Source organism: Triticum urartu, chromosome 5A (assembly GCF_056163025.1).
Source record: "Triticum urartu cultivar PI428250 chromosome 5A, HENAU_Tu73, whole genome shotgun sequence".
Classification (NCBI taxonomy): Eukaryota; Viridiplantae; Streptophyta; class Magnoliopsida; order Poales; family Poaceae; genus Triticum; species Triticum urartu.
This window is the reverse complement of record NC_141877.1, coordinates 593,762,212-593,781,332: the sequence shown is the minus strand read 5'-3', so window position 1 is coordinate 593,781,332 and position 19,121 is coordinate 593,762,212. Positions and strand designations below refer to the sequence as shown.

Sequence of the window (19,121 nt, the reverse complement as noted above, 5' to 3'; positions counted from 1 at the left end):
CTATAGAATTTCTGATGAGTATATGTTGTTGACATATTATGGATCAGAAATGATGTAGAATTTCTGGAAAGCATATAGGGTTATTTGGAAAGTGTTTTTCACTGGAAAGCCCGGATTAAGCTACTTGAACATTGAGCATCAAGATCTATAAGGATAGATCAAAACGCTTAATGGTACTTTCAAATGAGCACATACCTTGACATGATCTTGAAGGTGTTCAAGATGGATCATTCAAAGAAGGAGTTCTTGCCTGAGTTGTAAGGTATGAAGTTAAGACTTAAAGCTCGACCACGGCAGAAGAAAGAGGAAGGACGAAGGTCGTCCCCTATGCTTTTGTCATAGGCTCTATACGGTATGCCATGCTGAGTACCGCACCTGATGTGTGCCTTGCCACATATCTAGCAAGAGGGTACAAAGGTAATCTAGGAGTAGATCACCAGATAGCGGTCCTAAATTATCCTTAGAGGAATAAGGATATGTTTCTCGGTTATGGAGGTGATAAAGAGTTCGACGTAAAGAGTTACGTCGATGCAAGCTTAACACCTATCCGGATAGCTCTGAGTAGAGATACCGGATACGTATAATGGAGCAACAATTTAGAATAGCTCCAAGTAGAACAGTTATTTGAAATGGCTCCAAATATAGCGTAGTAGCTGCATCTACAAGATGACATAGAGATTTGCGAAGTACATGCGGATCTGAAAGATTCAGACCCGTTGACTATAACATCTCTCACAAGCATAACATGATCAAACCCAGAACTCTTTGGGTGTTAGTCACATGGGGATGTGACCTTGAGTGTTAATCACATATCGATGTGAACTGGATTATTGACTCTAGTGCAAGTGGGAGACTGTTGGAAATATGCCCTAGAGGCAATAATAAATTAGTTATTATTATATTTCCTTGTTCATGATAATCGTTTATTATCCATGCTAGAATTGTATTGATAGGAAACTCAGATACATGTGTGGATACATAGACAACACCATGTCCCTGGTAAGCCTCTAGTTGACTAGCTCGTTGATCAATAGATGGTTACGGTTTCCTGACCATGGACATTGGATGTCATTGATAACGGGATCACATCATTAGAAGAATGATGTGATGGACAAAGACCCAATCCTAAGCCTAGCACAAGATCATGTAGTTCGTATGCTAAAGCTTTTTCTAATGTCAAGTATCATTTCCTTAGACCATGAGATTGTGCAACTCCCGGATACCATAGGAGTGCTTTGGGTGTGCCAAACGTCACAACGTAACTGGGTGGCTATAAAGGTACACTACAAGTATCTCCGAAAGTGTCTGTTGGGTTGGCACGAATCGAGACTGGGATTTGTCACTCCGTGTGACGGAGAGGTATCTCTGGGCCCACTCGGTAGGACATCATCATAATGTGCACAGTGTGATCAAGGAGTTGATCACGGGATGATGTGTTACGAAACGAGTAAAGAGACTTGCCGGTAATGAGATTGAACAAGGTATCGGGATACCGACGATCGAATCTCGGGCAAGTATCGTACCGATAGACAAAGGGAATTGTATACGGGATTGATTAAGTCCTCGACATCGTGGTTCATCCGATGAGATCATCGTGGAACATGTGGGAGCCAACATGGGTATCCAGATCCCGCTATTGGTTATTGACCGGAGAGTCATCACGGTCATGTCTGCATGTCTCCATAGGGTCTACACACTTAAGGTTCGGTGACGCTACGGTTATAGAGATATTAGGAGAATGGACATTGGATGTCATTGATAACGGGATCACATCATTAGGAGAATGATGTGATGGACAAAGACCCAATCCTAAGCCTGGCACAAGATCATGTAGTTCGTATGCTAAAGCTTTTTCTAATGTCAAGTATCATTTCCTTAGACCATGAGATTGTGCAACTCCCGGATACCGTAGGAGTGCTTTGGGTGTGCCAAACGTCACAACGTAACTGGGTGGCTATAAAGGTACACTACAGGTATCTCCGAAAGTGTCTGTTGGGTTGGCACGAATCGAGACTGGGATTTGTCACTCCGTGTGACGGAGAGGTATCTCTGGGCCCACTCGGTAGGACATCATCATAATGTGCACAGTGTGATCAAGGAGTTGATCACGGGATGATGTGTTACGAAACGAGTAAAGAGACTTGCCGGTAACGAGATTGAACAAGGTATCGGGATACCGACGATCGAATCTCGGGCAAGTATCGTACCGATAGACAAAGGGAATTGTATACGGGATTGATTAAGTCCTTGACATCGTGGTTCATCCGATGAGATCATCGTGGAACATGTGGGAGCCAACATGGGTATCCAGATCCTGCTGTTGGTTATTGACCGGAGAGTCATCTCGGTCATGTCTGCATGTCTCCCGAACCCGTAGGGTCTACACACTTAAGGTTCGGTGACGCTAGGGTTATAGAGATATTAGTATGCGGTAACCCGAAAGTTGTTCGGAGTCCCGGATGAGATCCCGGACGTCACGAGGAGTTCCGGAATGGTCCGGAGGTAAAGAATTATATATAGGAAGTGCTATTTCGGCTATCGGGACAAGTTTCGGGGTCACCGGTATTGTACCGGGACCACCGGAAGGGTCCCGGGGGTCCACCGGGTGGGGCCACCTGCCCCGGGGGGCCACATGGGCTGTAGGGGGTGCGCCTTGGCCTGTATGGGCCAAGGGCACCAGCCCCAAGAGGCCCATGCGCCAAGAGATAAGGGAAAGAAAGAGTCCTAAAGGGGGAAGGCACCTCCGAGGTGCCTTGGGGAGGAGGGACTCCTCCCTGGCCGCACCCTTCCTTGGAGGAAGGGCCAAAGCTGCGCCTGTCGTGGTTCTAACTCTGACAGTGATGTAGGGGGGTATGTATGGAGAGGCTAGATCTCAGCTATTGGGAAGTTGTAAACACACCAAGATGTACGAGTTCAGGCCCTTCGCGGAGGAAGTAACAGCCCTACGTCTCGGTGCCCGGAGGCGGTCGATTGGATTACTGGTGTGTGAATAACAGGTGTGCAAACCCTTCATACTGAGGAGGGGGGTGGCTTATATAGAGTTCGCCGGCCCCCTCCTGCCCTCCGTAATGCAGGGTTTTAAGGTACATTTAATGTCGGGCGTTACTGGTAACGCCCCTAATAAAGTGTTATAACGACCATAAAGACTACTTAACAGCTGACCGTTTGCCTGCGGAGTGACAACAGGTCTCCTGGCGGTCGAGTGGTTGGCTTCATGGTCGAGTGGTAGCTTTCTGGTCGAGTGTCTTGAATCCGTCGAGTGGGATACCTTGAAGTCGATTGAAAGGCGACTTCTCCTAGGGATGTCCTAGGGTAGGGCTCCTTTGGACAGGTCCGTGCCCCTACCCTAGGTACATAGCTTCATCATTAGCCCCCAAATGGATCGAGGTTAGAGTGGGGAAAGAGTTGGAGACCTTTCCGACTGATTCTTCGGGCTACGTGAGCGCCTCGTTTTTGGGTCAATCGTCACGGATGATGTTGCCAACCTTTTTCAGTCGCCTTGATCCATTCCAGGCCTTTCGTCGAGTGAATTTCTTTGCTAGCGACGTACTGAGCGCCGGCGCGATCGGGGTCTTCTGTTTTGACAAGTAGTTCTGTGGCCCGTGGATGTCACAGGATTCGGATTTTGGGAAGCGCGCGGGGCGGGAGCGACCGCAGTAATCGGAAGCGATAAAGCGGAAGCTCCTCGATCCCCGCGTCGCCTTTTTCGCCATGTACTGCGCGCGCGTCTGCTGCGGGATTTGACTGGATAGCCTGGGCCTACCAGTCAACCACTCGGAAGCGGTCCCTTATAAATCGCCGGCTCGGGGTTTCCAAGCAGTGCGCTCTCTTCTCCTCCTTTCTTCCGCCTCTCTCACTCCGCAAGTCCCTCCGCCACCTCCATTCCCGCCCCAGCGCAGCAGCCCCGTGCGAGACTTCGCCGGCGACGATGACGAAGAGCAAGACCTCCGCTCTGGAGCGCGCGAAGAAGGCGGCGGCGGCGGGGAAAGGGAAGAGGTCAGCTCGGGGCGGATCCTCCTCCAGGACCGCTCTGCCCAAAGGTTGGATTCAGGGCGACTGGATGCCGTCGGTGCTCCGTCAAGAGGATCTCGATGACATGGTCGAGGGGGGAGTCATCCCCCACCAAGCCGCGCGTCTTCCGGGGGGAGAGATTGAACCTCAACCCCGTGACGGTGAGTGCGTGCTCCTAGCCACCCACATCGACCGAGGGTTTTCTCTGCCGCCCCATCCCTTTTTCTGGAGTTTCCTGAATTTCTTCGGAGCGCAGCTCCATCACTTCACTCCCAACTCCATCGTATACCTCGCCGCTTACGTTTCCATGTGCGAGGCTTTCTTGGGTTGCCGCCCCCACTGGGGACTCTTCAAGCACATCTTTACCTGTCGCTCTCAATCGGTCAAGAAGGCCAAGTCGAGTGACGAGAGGACGCAGGTGATCCAGCTATGCGGGGGCCTAGCGATCCAGGCGAGGGGGAAGAGTTGTTTTCCTTCCATCACTTTCCCGGAGTCGGTCCGCGGTTGGCAGGCGACCTGGTTCTACTGTCAAGACCAAGCGACCCCAGGGCAGTCGACTGGACTTCCTCCATTCTCTCTCGACCGAGCTGTAAAGCCTGCTTCTCTGAAAGTGTCGCCGGAGGAAAGGGCCCAGGTCAAAGTGTTGGCGGGTCGAGTGGTTGAGCTCGTTCGTGAGGGTGTGACTGGGATGGAACTACTGGAGGTCTTCCTCCAGAGGCGCATCCAACCGCTCCAGGCCCGTGACCACCCGATGTGGTTGTATTCTGGTCTTGACGACACCACTCGAATCCACCCGGAGGAGGTCACCGACGAGATGCTGGAGGGGTGGCTGTCGAGCATCACGGGGAACAAAGACAACCCCCGAGGAGCCAGGAGGGTAACTCCACTCGACAACTCGTATGAAGTGGACCAGGTATGTCTTGTTCCTTGCATTCCGACCGAACATGCTCCGACTGAAATCTTTGAGTTGGTCGATTGACTTTCGTCTTGTCTATTGTTTTCCAGGCGACCACCGAGATGTACTCGACGCTCAACGGGGCCCAGGGGCCAACTGAGGAAGGGGAGGCGAGCGGAGGTGAGAGCGGGGACGACCAAGGCGAGTGGGAGTCCGACGGTGAGGGAGAGGGAGACGACAATGTCGACTCCAGCGAAGAGGAGGAGGAGGAGGAGGTCGAACCCCCTCGCCCAGAGGGGCGGTCCAAGCACACACACGACCCAGCGCGGGAACGTGGCAAGGCGACTGCTTCTGTTGGGCAGTCGTCGAAACGCTCTCGGACCTCTTCTCCTACGCCGATTGGGAAGATCCCCAAGCTCCCATGCACGACGCCGTCCAAGCCGCCCAAGGCTCTGCCCAAGAGAAGATAGCCGTCCCTACCATTTCTGGGTAATAACAAACTTGTTTCCCTTCGTCGACCATGGACAGATCCTTGGTCGATTCATTGAGCCAATCGACTGACTTTCGAGTTTTGCAGTGCTGCTACTTCTGAGGTCTCCGCCAAGGGTGACGACCAAGAGATGGAGGATGCTGCTACCTCTAACCCTGGTACGATTACTGACGTTCTGTATTGAGTCGACTGATCATTTACTGCAACTCTGGTCGATTGAACTTTTCCTTTGTAGCCCCTCCTCATGTTATCGACCTCCCGGATGACGATGACGACGGTCCGTTGAAAGTGAGGAGGCACAAGAGGGCGTCGGCTGACAAGACCTCCCAATCCGCTCCGGCGTCCGAGGTCGTGGCTCGGGATGGTGGTGACACCGCTCGGGCTTCTGTGACCTTCGCCGTTCCGCTGGCGAGTGCGCGGCCCTCGTCGTCGACTGCGGACCCGTCTTCACTTTTTGCCGCATACCCCGTCCCTGAGGACCAAGCGGCTGCTGCAAAGGAGGCTATACGCCAGGCGGGGATCATGATGGAGCAAGTGAAGATGGCTCGGGAGGCCAGCCAAGCAGCCTATGACGCGAGTTCGGCTCTTCAGAGTAACGTCCAGGTCAGTCGACTCAACACTTGGTCTGTTATGATATGCTGTTTGAAGAGTCTCTTTTCCGAAGATCTTTTGTATCTGTACACCCACTGGGTGTGTCTGCCAATCTTTGGACGAGTGGGGGCACGCTAAGTGCACCCACTGGGTGTAGTCCCCGAGACTACGGTGGACTGCTGGCAGTCGACTGTAGTCTTTACATTGTGTTGCTGTAGCTGTATTTCTTCACTAGGTTTGGTCGGTCCAGGTCGAGTGGAACTGTATCCGGTCGACTGCGGGCAGTCGATTTTTTCTCTCTCTTTTTTTTGAACCAGTGGGGGCATGCTGAGTGCACCCACTGGGTGTAGTCCCCGAGACTACTGTCGAATGTTTTTGATTCGGCTGTGGTCTTAGAAACGTCATCATTGTCTCTGAGTTACTCGGAAGCAACTTATCTTGGGCGTCTGTCGACTGATCTTTTTTTTTGCAGAAATCTTGTGAGCTCGTAGCTCGCTATACTGAGTTGGAGAATCAGCAGATCCAGCTCAACCTTAACTTGAAGCTTGCTCAGGAGAACTTGAAGAAGGCGCAAGAAGAAGCAAAAGGTATGGCTGGTGAGGTTCTCCATTCTTAACGGGTGACTTTTCTTTCTTGTCCATCCTTGATGTTGGTTCCACTCGACGCGCCACAGATAAACTGGAGGAAGCTCTGAAGAAGAAGGACCAAGATCTTGCAGAGGCACAGAAGGAGGTCTCAAGCAAAACGAAGCTCGCAGAAGAGAAACTGGCTTCGGTCGGAGCTCTTGAACAGGAGAACTCCAGACTGAAGACTTCTCTCGAGGCAGCTAACCGAGACGCCAGTCGGCTGAAGAAAGAGAAAATGGCGCTGCACGACAAGGCGGGTGAGCTGTCGGGGAAGGTCAAAGATCTGGAGGCTTATATCGGTGGACTCGCCAAGAAGCTGTTTGTCATGCTTGAAGGTAATTATTCCAACCCGGTTGTCTTGTAGTTGTCGAGCCTGCGTACGGCCACCGTCTTACCCTTGAATCGTGTTTGCAGAATTCTGCCAGAACTTTGAAGAGGAGACCAGTCGAGTGGAACTAGGCTTGGACCCTGTTAACTCTCTCGTGAAGGACGAGGCTGCAATGAACGTGCTCCGTCTGGAGTCTCATACTGCCAGCGTCGTTGACTATCTGGCTCGGCTGGAAGTTGCGATGTCGCGGATCGACGCATCACTCTGGCCTGGGGCGACGCTTTAAAACGACCTCGAGTCTCTGATGGCTCGACTTAACGAAGTCCCAGGTCGAGTGGCGGAATGGAAGAAATCTTCTGCTAGATGTGGTGCTGATGTCGCTCTGTCCCTGGTCCGCGTCCATTGCAAGGAGGCGCGAGAAGAGAAGCTGGCGGCCATCCAAGTTGCCAATACCAGGAAGCACAGCTTTCAAGACTTCATGGAGACTTTCATCGCCGCCGCCACCCGTATTGCCGACGGGATCGACTTGGACGAGTTCGTCGCCCCTTCCAGTCCTCCTCCTGAGGAGTGAAAAACTTTAAATTTACCTCGGAATGCCGAGTGGATTTGTAACCGTCAAACTCCGCCTTAAATTTGCCTCGGGATGCCGAGTGGACTTTTAGCAGTTAAACTTTGCCGAGCCGCGGGCTCGAGTACTTTGAGGTCTGGAACCTTTTAGGCTTTATCCGAAATTTATTTCTCGTTGGGCATCTTCATGGTTTGATTCGTCGAGTGGGACTTGATCTTCACTCGGAATGACCTTGTATTTGCAGGGGGAGTTAGCAGTCGACTCGCGGATTGGGTCGAGTCTTGTACTTAGGCGAGCACTGGGCTGCAGCTAAGCCCCCGAGTGGGAGGATCGCTCTCCACTCGGTAGGATTTTTTCAAACTTAGGCGAGTGCCGGACTGCAGCTAAGTCTCTAAGTGAGAGAACTTAGGCGAGTGCTGGACTGCAGCTAAGCCCCCGAGTGGGAGGATCGCTCTCCACTCGGTAGGATTTTTTCAAACTTAGGCGAGTGCCGGACTGCAGCTAAGTCTCTAAGTGAGAGAACTTAGGCGAGTGCTGGACTGCAGCTAAGCCCCCGAGTGGGAGGATCGCTCTCCACTCAGTAGGATTTTTTAATCTTAGGCGAGTGCCGTACTGCAGCTAAGTCTCTAAGTGAGAGAACTTAGGCGAGTGCTGGACTGCAGCTAAGCCCCCGAGTGGGAGGATCGCTCTCCACTCGGTAGGATTTTTCAAACTTAGGCGAGTGCCGTACTGCAGCTAAGTCTCTAAGTGGGAGAACTTAGGCGAGTGCTGGACTGCAGCTAAGCCCTCGAGCGGGAGGATCGCTCTCCACTCGGTAGGATTTTTCCAAACTTAGGCGAGTGCCGGACTGCAGCTAAGTCTCTAGGTGAGAGAACTTAGGCGAGTGCTGGACTGCAGCTAAGCCCCCGAGTGGGAGGATCGCTCTCCACTCGGTAGGATTTTTCCGAACTTAGGCGAGTGCCGGACTGCAGCTAAGTCTCTAGGTGAGAGAACTTAGGCGATTGCTGGACTGCAGCTAAGCCCCCGAGTGGGAGGATCGCTCTCCACTCGGTAGGATTTTTCCAAACTTAGGCGAGTGCCGGACTGCAGCTAAGTCTCTAGGTGAGAGAACTTAGGCGAGTGCTGGACTGCAGCTAAGCCCCCGAGTGGGAGGATCGCTCTCCACTCGGTAGGATTTTCCAAACTTAGGCGAGTGCCGGACTGCAGCTAAGTCTCTAAGTGGGAGAACTTAGGCGAGTGTTGGACTACAGCTAAGCCCCCGAGTGGGAGGATCGCTCTCCACTCGGTAGGATTTTTTCAAACTTAGGCGAGTGCCGGACTGCAGCTAAGTCTCTAAGTGGGAGAACTTAGGCGAGTGCTGCACTGCAGCTAAGCCCCCGAGTGGGAGGATCGCTCTCCACTCGGTAGGATTTTTTCAAACTTAGGCGAGTGCCGGACTGCAGCTAAGTCTCTAAGTGGGAGAACTTAGGCGAGTGCTGGACTGCAGTTAAGCCCCCGAGTGGGAGGATCGCTCTCCACTCGGTAGGATTTTTTCAAACTTAGGCGAAGCGGATTCGCAGCTAAGTCACCCAGTGGGGGATTAAACAGGAGTGACAGCAATTATTGGAACACTCTTGTCTTTGATAAAAATAAACTGCAGGAATTTTTCTTATTACATCTCGTCCAAGGGAGAGCTCAAGTGTAAAAGGGGCGGAGTAGTTCCGCATTCCAAGCTCGTGGCTCGTCAATCTGGCGATCAACATTGTAGAGGTGATACGCTCCATTGTGGAGGACTCTGGTGATGATGAAGGGGCCTTCCCAAGTAGGAGCAAGCTTGTGTGGTTTCTGTTGATCCACTCGGAGGACCAAATCTCTTTCTTGGAAGGCTCGACTCTTCACATTCCGGGCGTGGAATCGACGCAAGTCTTGCTGATAAATGGTCGATCTGATCATGGCCATCTCCCTCTCTTCTTCTAGGAGGTCGACTGCGTCTTGCCGGGCCTGTTCTGCTTCATCTTCGGTGTAAAGCTCGACTCGGGGCGCGTTGTGAAGAAGATCACTTGGCAGAACCGCTTCGGCTCCATAAACCCGAAAGAATGGAGTTCTCCCAGTCGACCGGTTAGGGGTGGTCCTCAATCCCCACAGAACTGACGGAAGCTCGTCGACCCAAGCACCTGCCGCATGCTTGAGATCACACATCAGTCAAGGCTTTAATCCGTTGAGAATCAGACCATTTGCTCTTTCAGCTTGTCCATTCGACTGGGGATGGGCGACCGATGCGTAGTCGACTCGAGTGCCTTGAGAGGCGCAAAAAGCTCTGAACTTGTCCGAATCGAAGTTTGACCCATTGTCAGTGATGATGCTATGCGGGACTCCATATCTGAATGTTAGCCCTCTGACAAAACTGATAGCAGTGCAAGCATCAAGATTCTTGATAGGCTTAGCTTCAATCCATTTGGTAAACTTGTCGACTGCCACAAGCACGTGAGTGAAACCACTTCTGCCTGTTTCAGAGGACCAACCATGTCTAGTCCCCAAACAGCAAAGGGCCAGACGAGTGGAATGGTCTTCAGGGCTGATGCAGGCTTGTGTGACATGTTGGAGTAGAACTGGCACCCTCCACACTTGTCGACCATCTCTTTTGCCATCTCATTTGCTCTAGGCCAGTAAAATCCCGCTCGGTATGCTTTAGCCACAATGGTCCGAGAGGACGCATGGTGACCACAGGTCCCCGAATGGATATCATCAAGGATTATCCGACCTTCTTCTGGTGTTATGCACTTCTGACCGATTCCAGTCGCGCTTTCTCTATATAACTGCCCCTTTATGACTGTGAAGGCCTTGGATCGGCGGACGATCTGTCGGGCCTCTTCCTCGTCCTCTGGGAGTTCTTTCCTTAGGATATACGCGATGTACGGTATCGTCCAGTCGGGAGTGATTGCCAAGACTTCCATGATTAGGTCGACCACAGCAGGGACTTCGACTTCAGTCGGATCTGTGGCACTTTTCGGTTGTGGGGCTTCTTCTATGAAAGGATCCTCCTGGACTGGCGGCGAGCGGATGTGCTTCAAAAACACATTGCTGGGAATGGCTTCTCTCTTGGAGCCTATCTTTGCCAGATCATCAGCTGCTTGATTTTTCAGTCGGGGGATGTGATGAAGCTCTAACCCCTCGAATTTCTTTTCTAGCTTTCTCACTACGTTGCAATAACCAGTCATAGCTGGGCTTCTGACGTCCCACTCCTTCATCACCTGATTAACCACCAAATCTGAGTCACCGTAGACCATGAGGCGCCGGACGCCGAATGAAATGGCCATGCGCAACCCGTACAAAAGTGCTTCATACTCTGCTTCATTATTGGAGGAATCGAAGTGAATCTGGAGAACATATCTGAGCTTATCTCCTCGGGGGGAGACTAGAACTACCCCAGCATCGGAACCATTCAGCATCTTAGATCCATCGAAGAACATGGTCCAGTGTTCCGAGTGAACTTGAGTCGGAAGTTGCTGTTCAATCCACTCGGCGACGAAATCTGCAATTGCTTGGGACTTGATAGCCTTCTTTGCTTCAAACTTGATATCTAAGGGAAGGAGTTCAATTGCCCACTTGGCCACTCGACCAGTTGCATCTCTGTTATGCAGAATCTCTGACAATGGGGCGTCGCTGACGACTGTAATGGAGTGGTCAGAGAAGTAATGTGCAACCTTCTTCGTGGTCATGTAAATCCCATATACAAGCTTCTGGTAGTGAGGGTATCTTTGTTTTGAAGGAGTCAAATCTTCAGACAGATAATAGACTGGGCGCTGAACTCTGAGGGCCTTTCCTTCTTATTCCCGCTCGATCGTAAGTACTGTACTGACAACTTGTCCTGTGGCTGCAATGTAAAGCAGCAGAGGCTCTTTGCTGATTGGGGCAGCGAGCACCGGCTGGGTGGTGAGCAGAGCTTTGAGCTCTGCAAATGCTGCGTCAGCTTCTGGAGTCCACTCGAACTTGTCAGACTTCTTCATCAGTCGGTAAAGAGGCAACGCCTTTTCACCGAGACGAGAAATGAATCGACTTAGAGCGGCCAAGCAGCCTGTAAGCTTTTGGACATCGTGCACGCGTACAGGACGCTTCATCCGGAGTAGGGTGCCAACCTTTTCAGGATTGGCATCAATCCCCCGTTCGGAAACGAGAAAACCGAGTAACTTTCCACCTGGAACTCCGAACGTGCACTTTGATGGGTTGAGCTTGATATCATACCTCCTAAGGTTGGCAAAGGTTTCAGCAAGGTCAGCCCGCAGGTCGGAACCTTTCTGTGACTTGACCACAATATCATCCATGTATGCCTCCACATTCCGACTGATTTGAGTGAGTAGACACTTCTGAATCATTCTCATGAACGTGGCTCCGGCGCTCTTGAGGCCGAACGGCATGGTGACGTAACAGAAGCATCCGAATGGAGTGATGAAAGCTGTTTTGATCTCGTCGGGTCCATATAGACGGATTTGATGGTACCCGGAATAGGCATCTAGAAAAGACAATCTCTCGCATCCCGCAGTCGAGTCGACTATTTGGTCGATGCGAGGGAGGGGAAAATGATCCTTCGGGCAGGCCCGATTGATATGTTTGAAATCAATGCACATGCGAAGTGACCTGTCCTTCTTGGGGACCATGACAACATTGGCGAGCCACTCGGAATGGTAAATCTCTCGGATGAACTCCGCTGCTAAGAGCCGAGCCACCTCCTCGCCAATAGCTTTCCTCTTCTGGACGGCGGACCGTCGAAGATGTTCTTTTACAGGCTTGAACTTCGGGTTGACTCGTAGACGGTGCTCAGCCAGCCCCCTGGGAACTCCAGGCATGTCAGAAGGCTTCCATGCGAAGACGTCCCAGTTCTCACGGAGGAACTGGATGAGCGCTTCTTCCTATTTGGAGTCGAGCGTCGTCGAGATGTGAGTCGGAGCAGCGTCGGGGTCGGTCGGGTGAATGTGAACTGTCTTAGTTTCACCGGACGACTGAAAAGCAGATTCTGAAGCAGGCTTCTTGGCTCGTAGCAATTCACTCGGATCAGCAGTCTTCTGGTACTCTTGCAGCTCAACAACTGCCATCTGAGCATCAACGATCTTTGAGCCCTTCTGAAAACACTCTTCTGCTTTCTTTCGGTTGCCTGTAACAGTGATTACGCCTTTGGGGCCAGGCATCTTCAGTTTGAGGTACACGTAACATGGTCGAGCCATGAAGCGTGCGTAAGCTGGCCTGTCCAGAATGGCATGATAGGCACTTTGGAAGTCAACAACCTCGAACGTCAACTTTTCCTTGCGGTAATTCTTTGAATCACCGGAAACCACATCGAGAGCAATCTGTCCGAGTGACACGGCCTTCTTCCCAGGAATGACTCCGTGGAAGCTCATGTTACTAGTACTGAGTCTGGACATCGGAATGCCCATCCCTTTCAATGTTTCAGCATATAGTATGTTCAAGCCACTGCCACCATCCATCACGACTTTGGTCAGTCGAGTGCCTTCGACAACTGGGTCGACCACCAAAGCTTGCCTCCCAGGGGTGGCAATGTGCGTAGGGTGATCGGACTGGTCGAATGTGATGGCAGTCTGCGACCATTTCAGATAACTGGGTGTCGCCGGAGCAACCATGTTCACCTCACGGTTAATGACTTTCAGTCGACTTTTGCTTTCGACATCAGCAAAAATCATCAGGGTGGAATTGATTTGGGGGTATCCATCGTCACTGTCTTCCTTATCCCCGACTCTGTCCGACTCTTTTTCCTTATCCTTGGGCTGTTTGCCCTGAAACTGCTAAATCAGGAGCCGGCACTGTCGAGTGGTATGCTTTGGGTAAATAAAATTACCCTCTTCATCTTTCTTGGTGTGGATGTGACATGGTAGATCCAAAACATCGTTTCCATCCTGATCCTTGACTTTCTTGGGCTTCCAGGTGCCCTTGGATTTTCCCTTGAAGTTTCCCTGGGCTACGGCCAGGGCCTCCCCAGGAGCGGCTGGCTCGGCCTTCCGCTTCTGTTTCTGACTGGAGTTCCCTCCGGTTTCTTGGGCGACTGCCTTGTGCTTACCACTCCGGAGTCGGTCCTCGTCTTCACCATTAGCGTACTTGGTGGCAATCTCCATCATCCGATTCAGAGACATCTCTCCAGTTCGACCGAACTTCAGATTCAACTCTCTGTATTTAACGCCTTCCTTGAAGGCACAAACTGCTTGATGGTCTGGCACATTCTCGACCGAGTGATGCAATGTGATCCACCTCTGGATGTATTCCTTCAGAGTTTCATTCGGCTTCTGCACGCAAGACCGCAACTCCGTAAGGCATGCAGGTCGCTTGCATGTTCCTTCAAAGGTTGTGATAAACACTCGGGAGAGGTCCTCCCAAGTGTAGATGCTGCTGGGCGCCAACTGATTTAGCCACGCCCTGGCTGAGCCCTCTAACACGAGAGGCAAATGCTTCATGGTCACCTCATCATTGCCACCGCCAATCTGGACAGCCACTCGGTAATCTTCGAGCCAAGTGTCAGGCTTAGATTTGCCGGTGAACTTGCTGATTCCAGTCGCCAGCCTGAAATTGGGAGGAATCACTGCGGCTCTGATAGCTCGACTGAAACACTCCGGCCCTGAAGCACGTGCTCTGTTGCTGGCAGGCGCATCTCTGTTGTGGCTCTCTCGATGAGCTCTGTTCCTGTCAACCAAACCTTGAACGAGGATGGATCTCGCATCAAAGCCCGGGTCTCTGGGGTCGACTGGAATCCTCTGCCCAACACTATGAGGGCGTCTGTCATCTTGCCGTCGAGGCGCATATGACCCACTCCTCGGGGGAGGGGTTGGCACTCGACGTCGATCATCACGGTCGAATCGGTGATCATACTGCTCATTCCTCCTGTACTGATCGTGCCAGTCACCACGTCCCTCACGCCTCGGGGGTGATCTAGGGCTGTGAGCCGACTCGACTGTATCCGTCGCGACGGATCAACTGTGGATCCTGTTCCGCGACTGAGAGACAGCAGAATTCTGGTTTCCCGCCACCCGAAGCAGCGCTCTGATCTGCAACAAGCCCCTGCCCGCCTCCGACTGGGAGGGCTGAATTGATTCTGCTATACGGGCCGCAGCGGCCAAATTCTGAACCAGGGTTCGGTATACCTGCGGCAGCGGGAAGAGCTAACACCGGCTGGACTCGGGAGCTTGCTGACATCGACTGGACTCGGGAGCCCGCCGACGCGCTTGCTCGTCGAGTGTCCGCTGGAGATTCTCCAGTCGAGTGCGCTCGGCCAGGTTAGCCAAGCGCGCGTCCTCCAAGGCCCGGGCCTCGGGGGTTTCTCCGACAATAGGAGTGTGGAGCGCGTCCATGTTCCGACGGCGAAACTCCTCTCGCTGCGATGATGTGAGAGGTTCGGGGAGATATTCATCGTGGGGATGCGATGGGTCGCCCCCACCCGTGCCTCCACCAGCGCGAGGGAAACCAGGAGGACTGTGCGTCCCATCGACCGCTAGAACCTCAGCCGCTGGGTCGCTGCTGTCGCACTCGGATGCGGTCTCCGCGGAGCCAGTCGACAGGTCGAATAGGCCGTAGAGGGATTCGTCGGGCTCGATCGCCGCGACTTGCGGGGTGGCCGACTGGCGAGCCAAGGCATGTCTCACCCACCTCTGAAGTCTCGACCGACCAAAACGCTTGCGCCGATGGGAGACAGAGCGGGAAGGCGATGCGGGGGCCGACCGATATTGGGACGACGGTTGCCGCAGGAGGACGCCACGAACGCATGCGTGGAAATGCATCGCACCGCGGACGGGGAGCGCGTCGATGTCGAGTGGCGCCTCCTGAAGCCAGGCGGAATCGTCGGCGATGAACGTGAGCGCGCCGAGATGGATCTCGCGGCCCTCCACCAAAACTCCGCACGAAACCATGATCAAAGGGATCGAAAAAAACGCAACTTCTCCAATCAGGCGCTAAGACTGCTGCCCCAAGGTGGGCGCCAACTGTCGTGGTTCTAACTCTGACAGTGATGTAGGAGGGTATGTATGGAGAGGGTAGATCTCAGCTATTGGGAAGTTGTAAACACACCAAGATGTACGAGTTCAGGCCCTTCGCGAAGGAAGTAACAGCCCTACGTCTCGGTACCCGGAGGCGGTCGATTGGATTACTGGCGTGTGAATAACAGGTGTGCAAACCCTTCATACTGAGGAGGGGGTGGCTTATATAGAGTTCGCCGGCCCCCTCCTGCCCTCCGTAATGCAGGGTTTTAAGGTACATTTAAGGTCGGGCGTTACTGGTAACGCCCCTAATAAAGTGTTATAACGACCATAAAGACTATTTAACAGCTGACCGTTTGCCTGCGGAGTGACAACAGGTCTCCTGGCGGTCGAGTGGTTGGCTTCATGGTCGAGTGGTAGCTTTCTGGTCGAGTGTCTTGAATCCGTCGAGTGGGATACCTTGAAGTCGATTGAAAGGCGACTTCTCCTAGGGATGTCCTAGGGTAGGGCTCCTTTGGACAGGTCCGTGCCCCTACCCTAGGTACATAGCTTCATCAGCGCCCCCCCTCTCCCTTGGCCCTATATATAGTGGGGGGAAGGGAGGGCAACCATATCTAAGCCCTGGCGCCTCCCTCTCCCTCCCATGACACATCTCCCTCCTCCCGTAGCGCTTGGCGAAGCCCTGTTGGAATCCCGCTACTTCCACCACCACGTCGTCGTGTTGCTGGATCTCCATCAACCTCTCCTCCTCCTTGCTGGATCAAGAAGGAGGAGACGTCGCTGCTCCGTACGTGTGTTGAACACGGAGGTGCCGTCCGTTCGGCGCTAGGATCATCGGTGATTTGGATCACGACGAGTACGACTCCATCAACCCCGTTCTCTTGAACGCTTCCGCGCGCGATCTACAAGGGTATGTAGATCCACTCCTCCCTCGTTGCTAGATGACTCCATAGATGGATCTTGGTGACACGTAGGAAAATTTTGAATTTCTGCTACGTTCCCCAACAGCCTCCTCGCCACAGCACCAAGGCTTCCACGTCCTTCTCTGCGATGGCGAGGCGATGCTGCCGCCTCCGCTGGACACGGCGATCCTCGTCGGTGAAAAGCCGCGGGAGAGGCGCCAGATCCTGCGCCCGCTGACTCGACACGTTGGGAAAATTTACATCCCGAGGAGGCTTCAGGAGGCGCCACGCCGCCGCGTCGTGCGCGCGAGCCGCCTCCTCTGCGGTGTCGAAGGTGCCGAGGACGAGATGTTTCTCGCGAAACCAGATCTCGGCGGAGAAGGCGCCGGAGCAGCGCTCGCGGACTTCGCGAAAATCCGAAGCGCGTAGGCGGTGGATCGACATGGTGGCGCAGAGGCGGCCAGAGTGGGCGGCCAACAGAGTGTGGAGGGAGCGCCTTCTTTTATAGCGAGCGCCGCCCGCGGCGCGCGCGCGAACCTTTCCCGGGCGCTGTAGCGCCAAAACCAGCGCGCGCGAACCTTTCCCGCGTGCTGGAGCGTCAAAATCAAAGCGACGGCACGATATTAAACGCGCGCGGTCATGAAAATGGATCAGCCCATTGAACGCATTGTCGACCCAAAACTAAAAGAGGACGGACGGCGGACGGGCGGCCGATCTAAATGAACAAAAAGCGGACAACAATGTCGTTCGTTTGGATCGGCCCGTTGAAGTTGCTCTAAGGTTCGTTTGGATCGACCCGTTGAAGTTACTCTAAGGAGAGGCACAACAACATTGACCCACTTGTTATCGATTCAGCCTACTCGCACCCACAGCCACATGTATCATCGGGGAGGGGTATGATTAACCGAAAAGACGTGGAGATGTCAATCATATTGACCCACTTGTTATCGAGATAAGCCTCAATCACTTGCAATCTTGTCATCTTTGTGATGTCCCTGCTCGGTGGAGTAAACTGCTTTCTCGCCGTTACTATTTACGAACAGTAATAGTCGTGGAAGCTTTGAAAAGTTGAAAATTTAGTGGTCAAAGGACATTTGAGGAGTGCTCAGAGAAAAGAAAATTTGGGTCTATAAGTAGTATAAGAAACTATGAAAAAACACCTTGTTGAAAGCAGAGATACTGGAATGTGTATTCATCATGAAATTTGCAGGCACCTAGCGCAATAGAGCATCTTCAATGCCAACAAGTAGTTTGTTTTGGTCTTTTTTACTATTTATTTTTGAATTTATTACTGTTCACTGTAGATGATTGCCGCATTTTAACCTCTGTTTTAGTTTTCTCGTTGGAGTCCCTTCAAAACTCCTCCCAACGTAAATATTTAGGCAATTGCAACAGAAAGTAGGCGAAGAGCAGAGGCAAGTGAAGCTGGAATTAGTGCCGAAAACTCACCTGAAAGTCGTTGTTCGCCAGCATGCCGACGGCGCAGAACGCCGTGGCGGTGAGCCCGATGACGACCTGAATCTCAACGACGAGCGTGTAGGTGAGGGCCGCGGAGCCGGCGCGCGCCGCGTGCCACGCCTGGCTGAGCTCCATGACGGGCAGCACGAGGCCGTAGAGCGCCGCGGCGCCCAGCGCCATGCCGAACCCGGCGGCGTACTGCGCGCCCGACACCCCCGCGGGGCGGTCCCCGCCGGAGCCCATCCCCAGCATGGCGGCGCCGACGCTGAGCAGCACGATGGCGTTGACCGTGGAGCCGGTGAAGCGCTGGCGCACGAGCAGCAGCGCGAAGGCGGCTGTGAAGGCCAGCTGCGTGGAGATGAGGATGGAGGAGGTGGACACCGGGAGGTAGGCCTGGCCGTAGGCGTAGAGGAAGTTGTCGGCCCCGGTCATGAGGCCGACGACGGCGGACGCGGCCAGGAGGCGGGGCGTCATGAGGAAGACGCCGCTGCTAGCCGTGGCGGCGTCGCCCTGGCGGCTCCTGCGGCGCCGGCGGGAGGAGAAGGAGAAGCCGAGCGGCACGAGGAGGAGCGGCCAGCCGGCGGTCTGGAGCAGGCTGGAGAGCCACTTGCGGGAGCCGCCGCGCAGGAAGTAGAGGCGGAGGAGGAGCGGGCCGCAGGCCGCGCCGACGGCCAGGAGCAGGAAGTTGACGGCGAGGAGGGGGTCCCGGAGCGGCTTGGCGGTGGCGGCCGGGAGATCGTGCCATCGCCACGCTCTAGCCTCAACCTTGGGCGCGCGGTGCTCGGTCGGGATCTCGACCTCCATCTATGTCTGCAGCGCATGCACTGGCTGCGCGAGAGTTGGCTGGAGGATCGATCGGTGAGACCGATTGGGCTGATGCAGCTGAGCTAGCTCGTCACTGCTCTGAGCGTGTCCTTATCTCGGTGATCCTCCCAGTTTGCCATTTGAGCCTCGTATTTTAAAGTGTCGAGTCGTTCTCAGCACTGATTGCAGAGGGAAACGGGGACGATGCTTGGAGAGTCAGAACTGTCGGCTGCGTCTACGATCATCTCGGTTGTACGACTTCCACGCCGGATACATAGATGTTGACCGTATTCTTGTCCGCGCTACTGTGCCAAGGAGAGTGGATTTCCTGCTCCTCAGCTCCATGGAGCCCTGTTTTTGAAATTTAGAAAATTGTATTTAAAAGTTTCAACAGATCCTGAAAAAACAAATACACGTAACCATCGAGATGTATACCACATATGTTCATTTTTTTTAAAAAAAATTGTAAAGGAGGCTTACCCCCGGCCTCATCTGAAGC

The 19,121-nt window shown here is 53.3% G+C and overlaps 1 protein-coding gene across 1 annotated transcript in view; it reads right to left on the bottom strand.

The window, feature by feature from the left end:
• Window positions 1-18,819, bottom strand: part of LOC125510900 (purine permease 3) — a 29,114-nt gene extending 10,295 nt beyond the window's left edge. Inside the window, exon 1 of the mRNA XM_048676189.2 lies at window positions 17,810-18,819. Coding sequence (XP_048532146.1) covers window positions 17,810-18,622 — 813 coding nt within the window. The 5' untranslated portion in view covers window positions 18,623-18,819. The remainder of the gene's footprint in view (window positions 1-17,809) is intronic.
• Window positions 18,820-19,121: the final 302 nt, after the last annotated feature.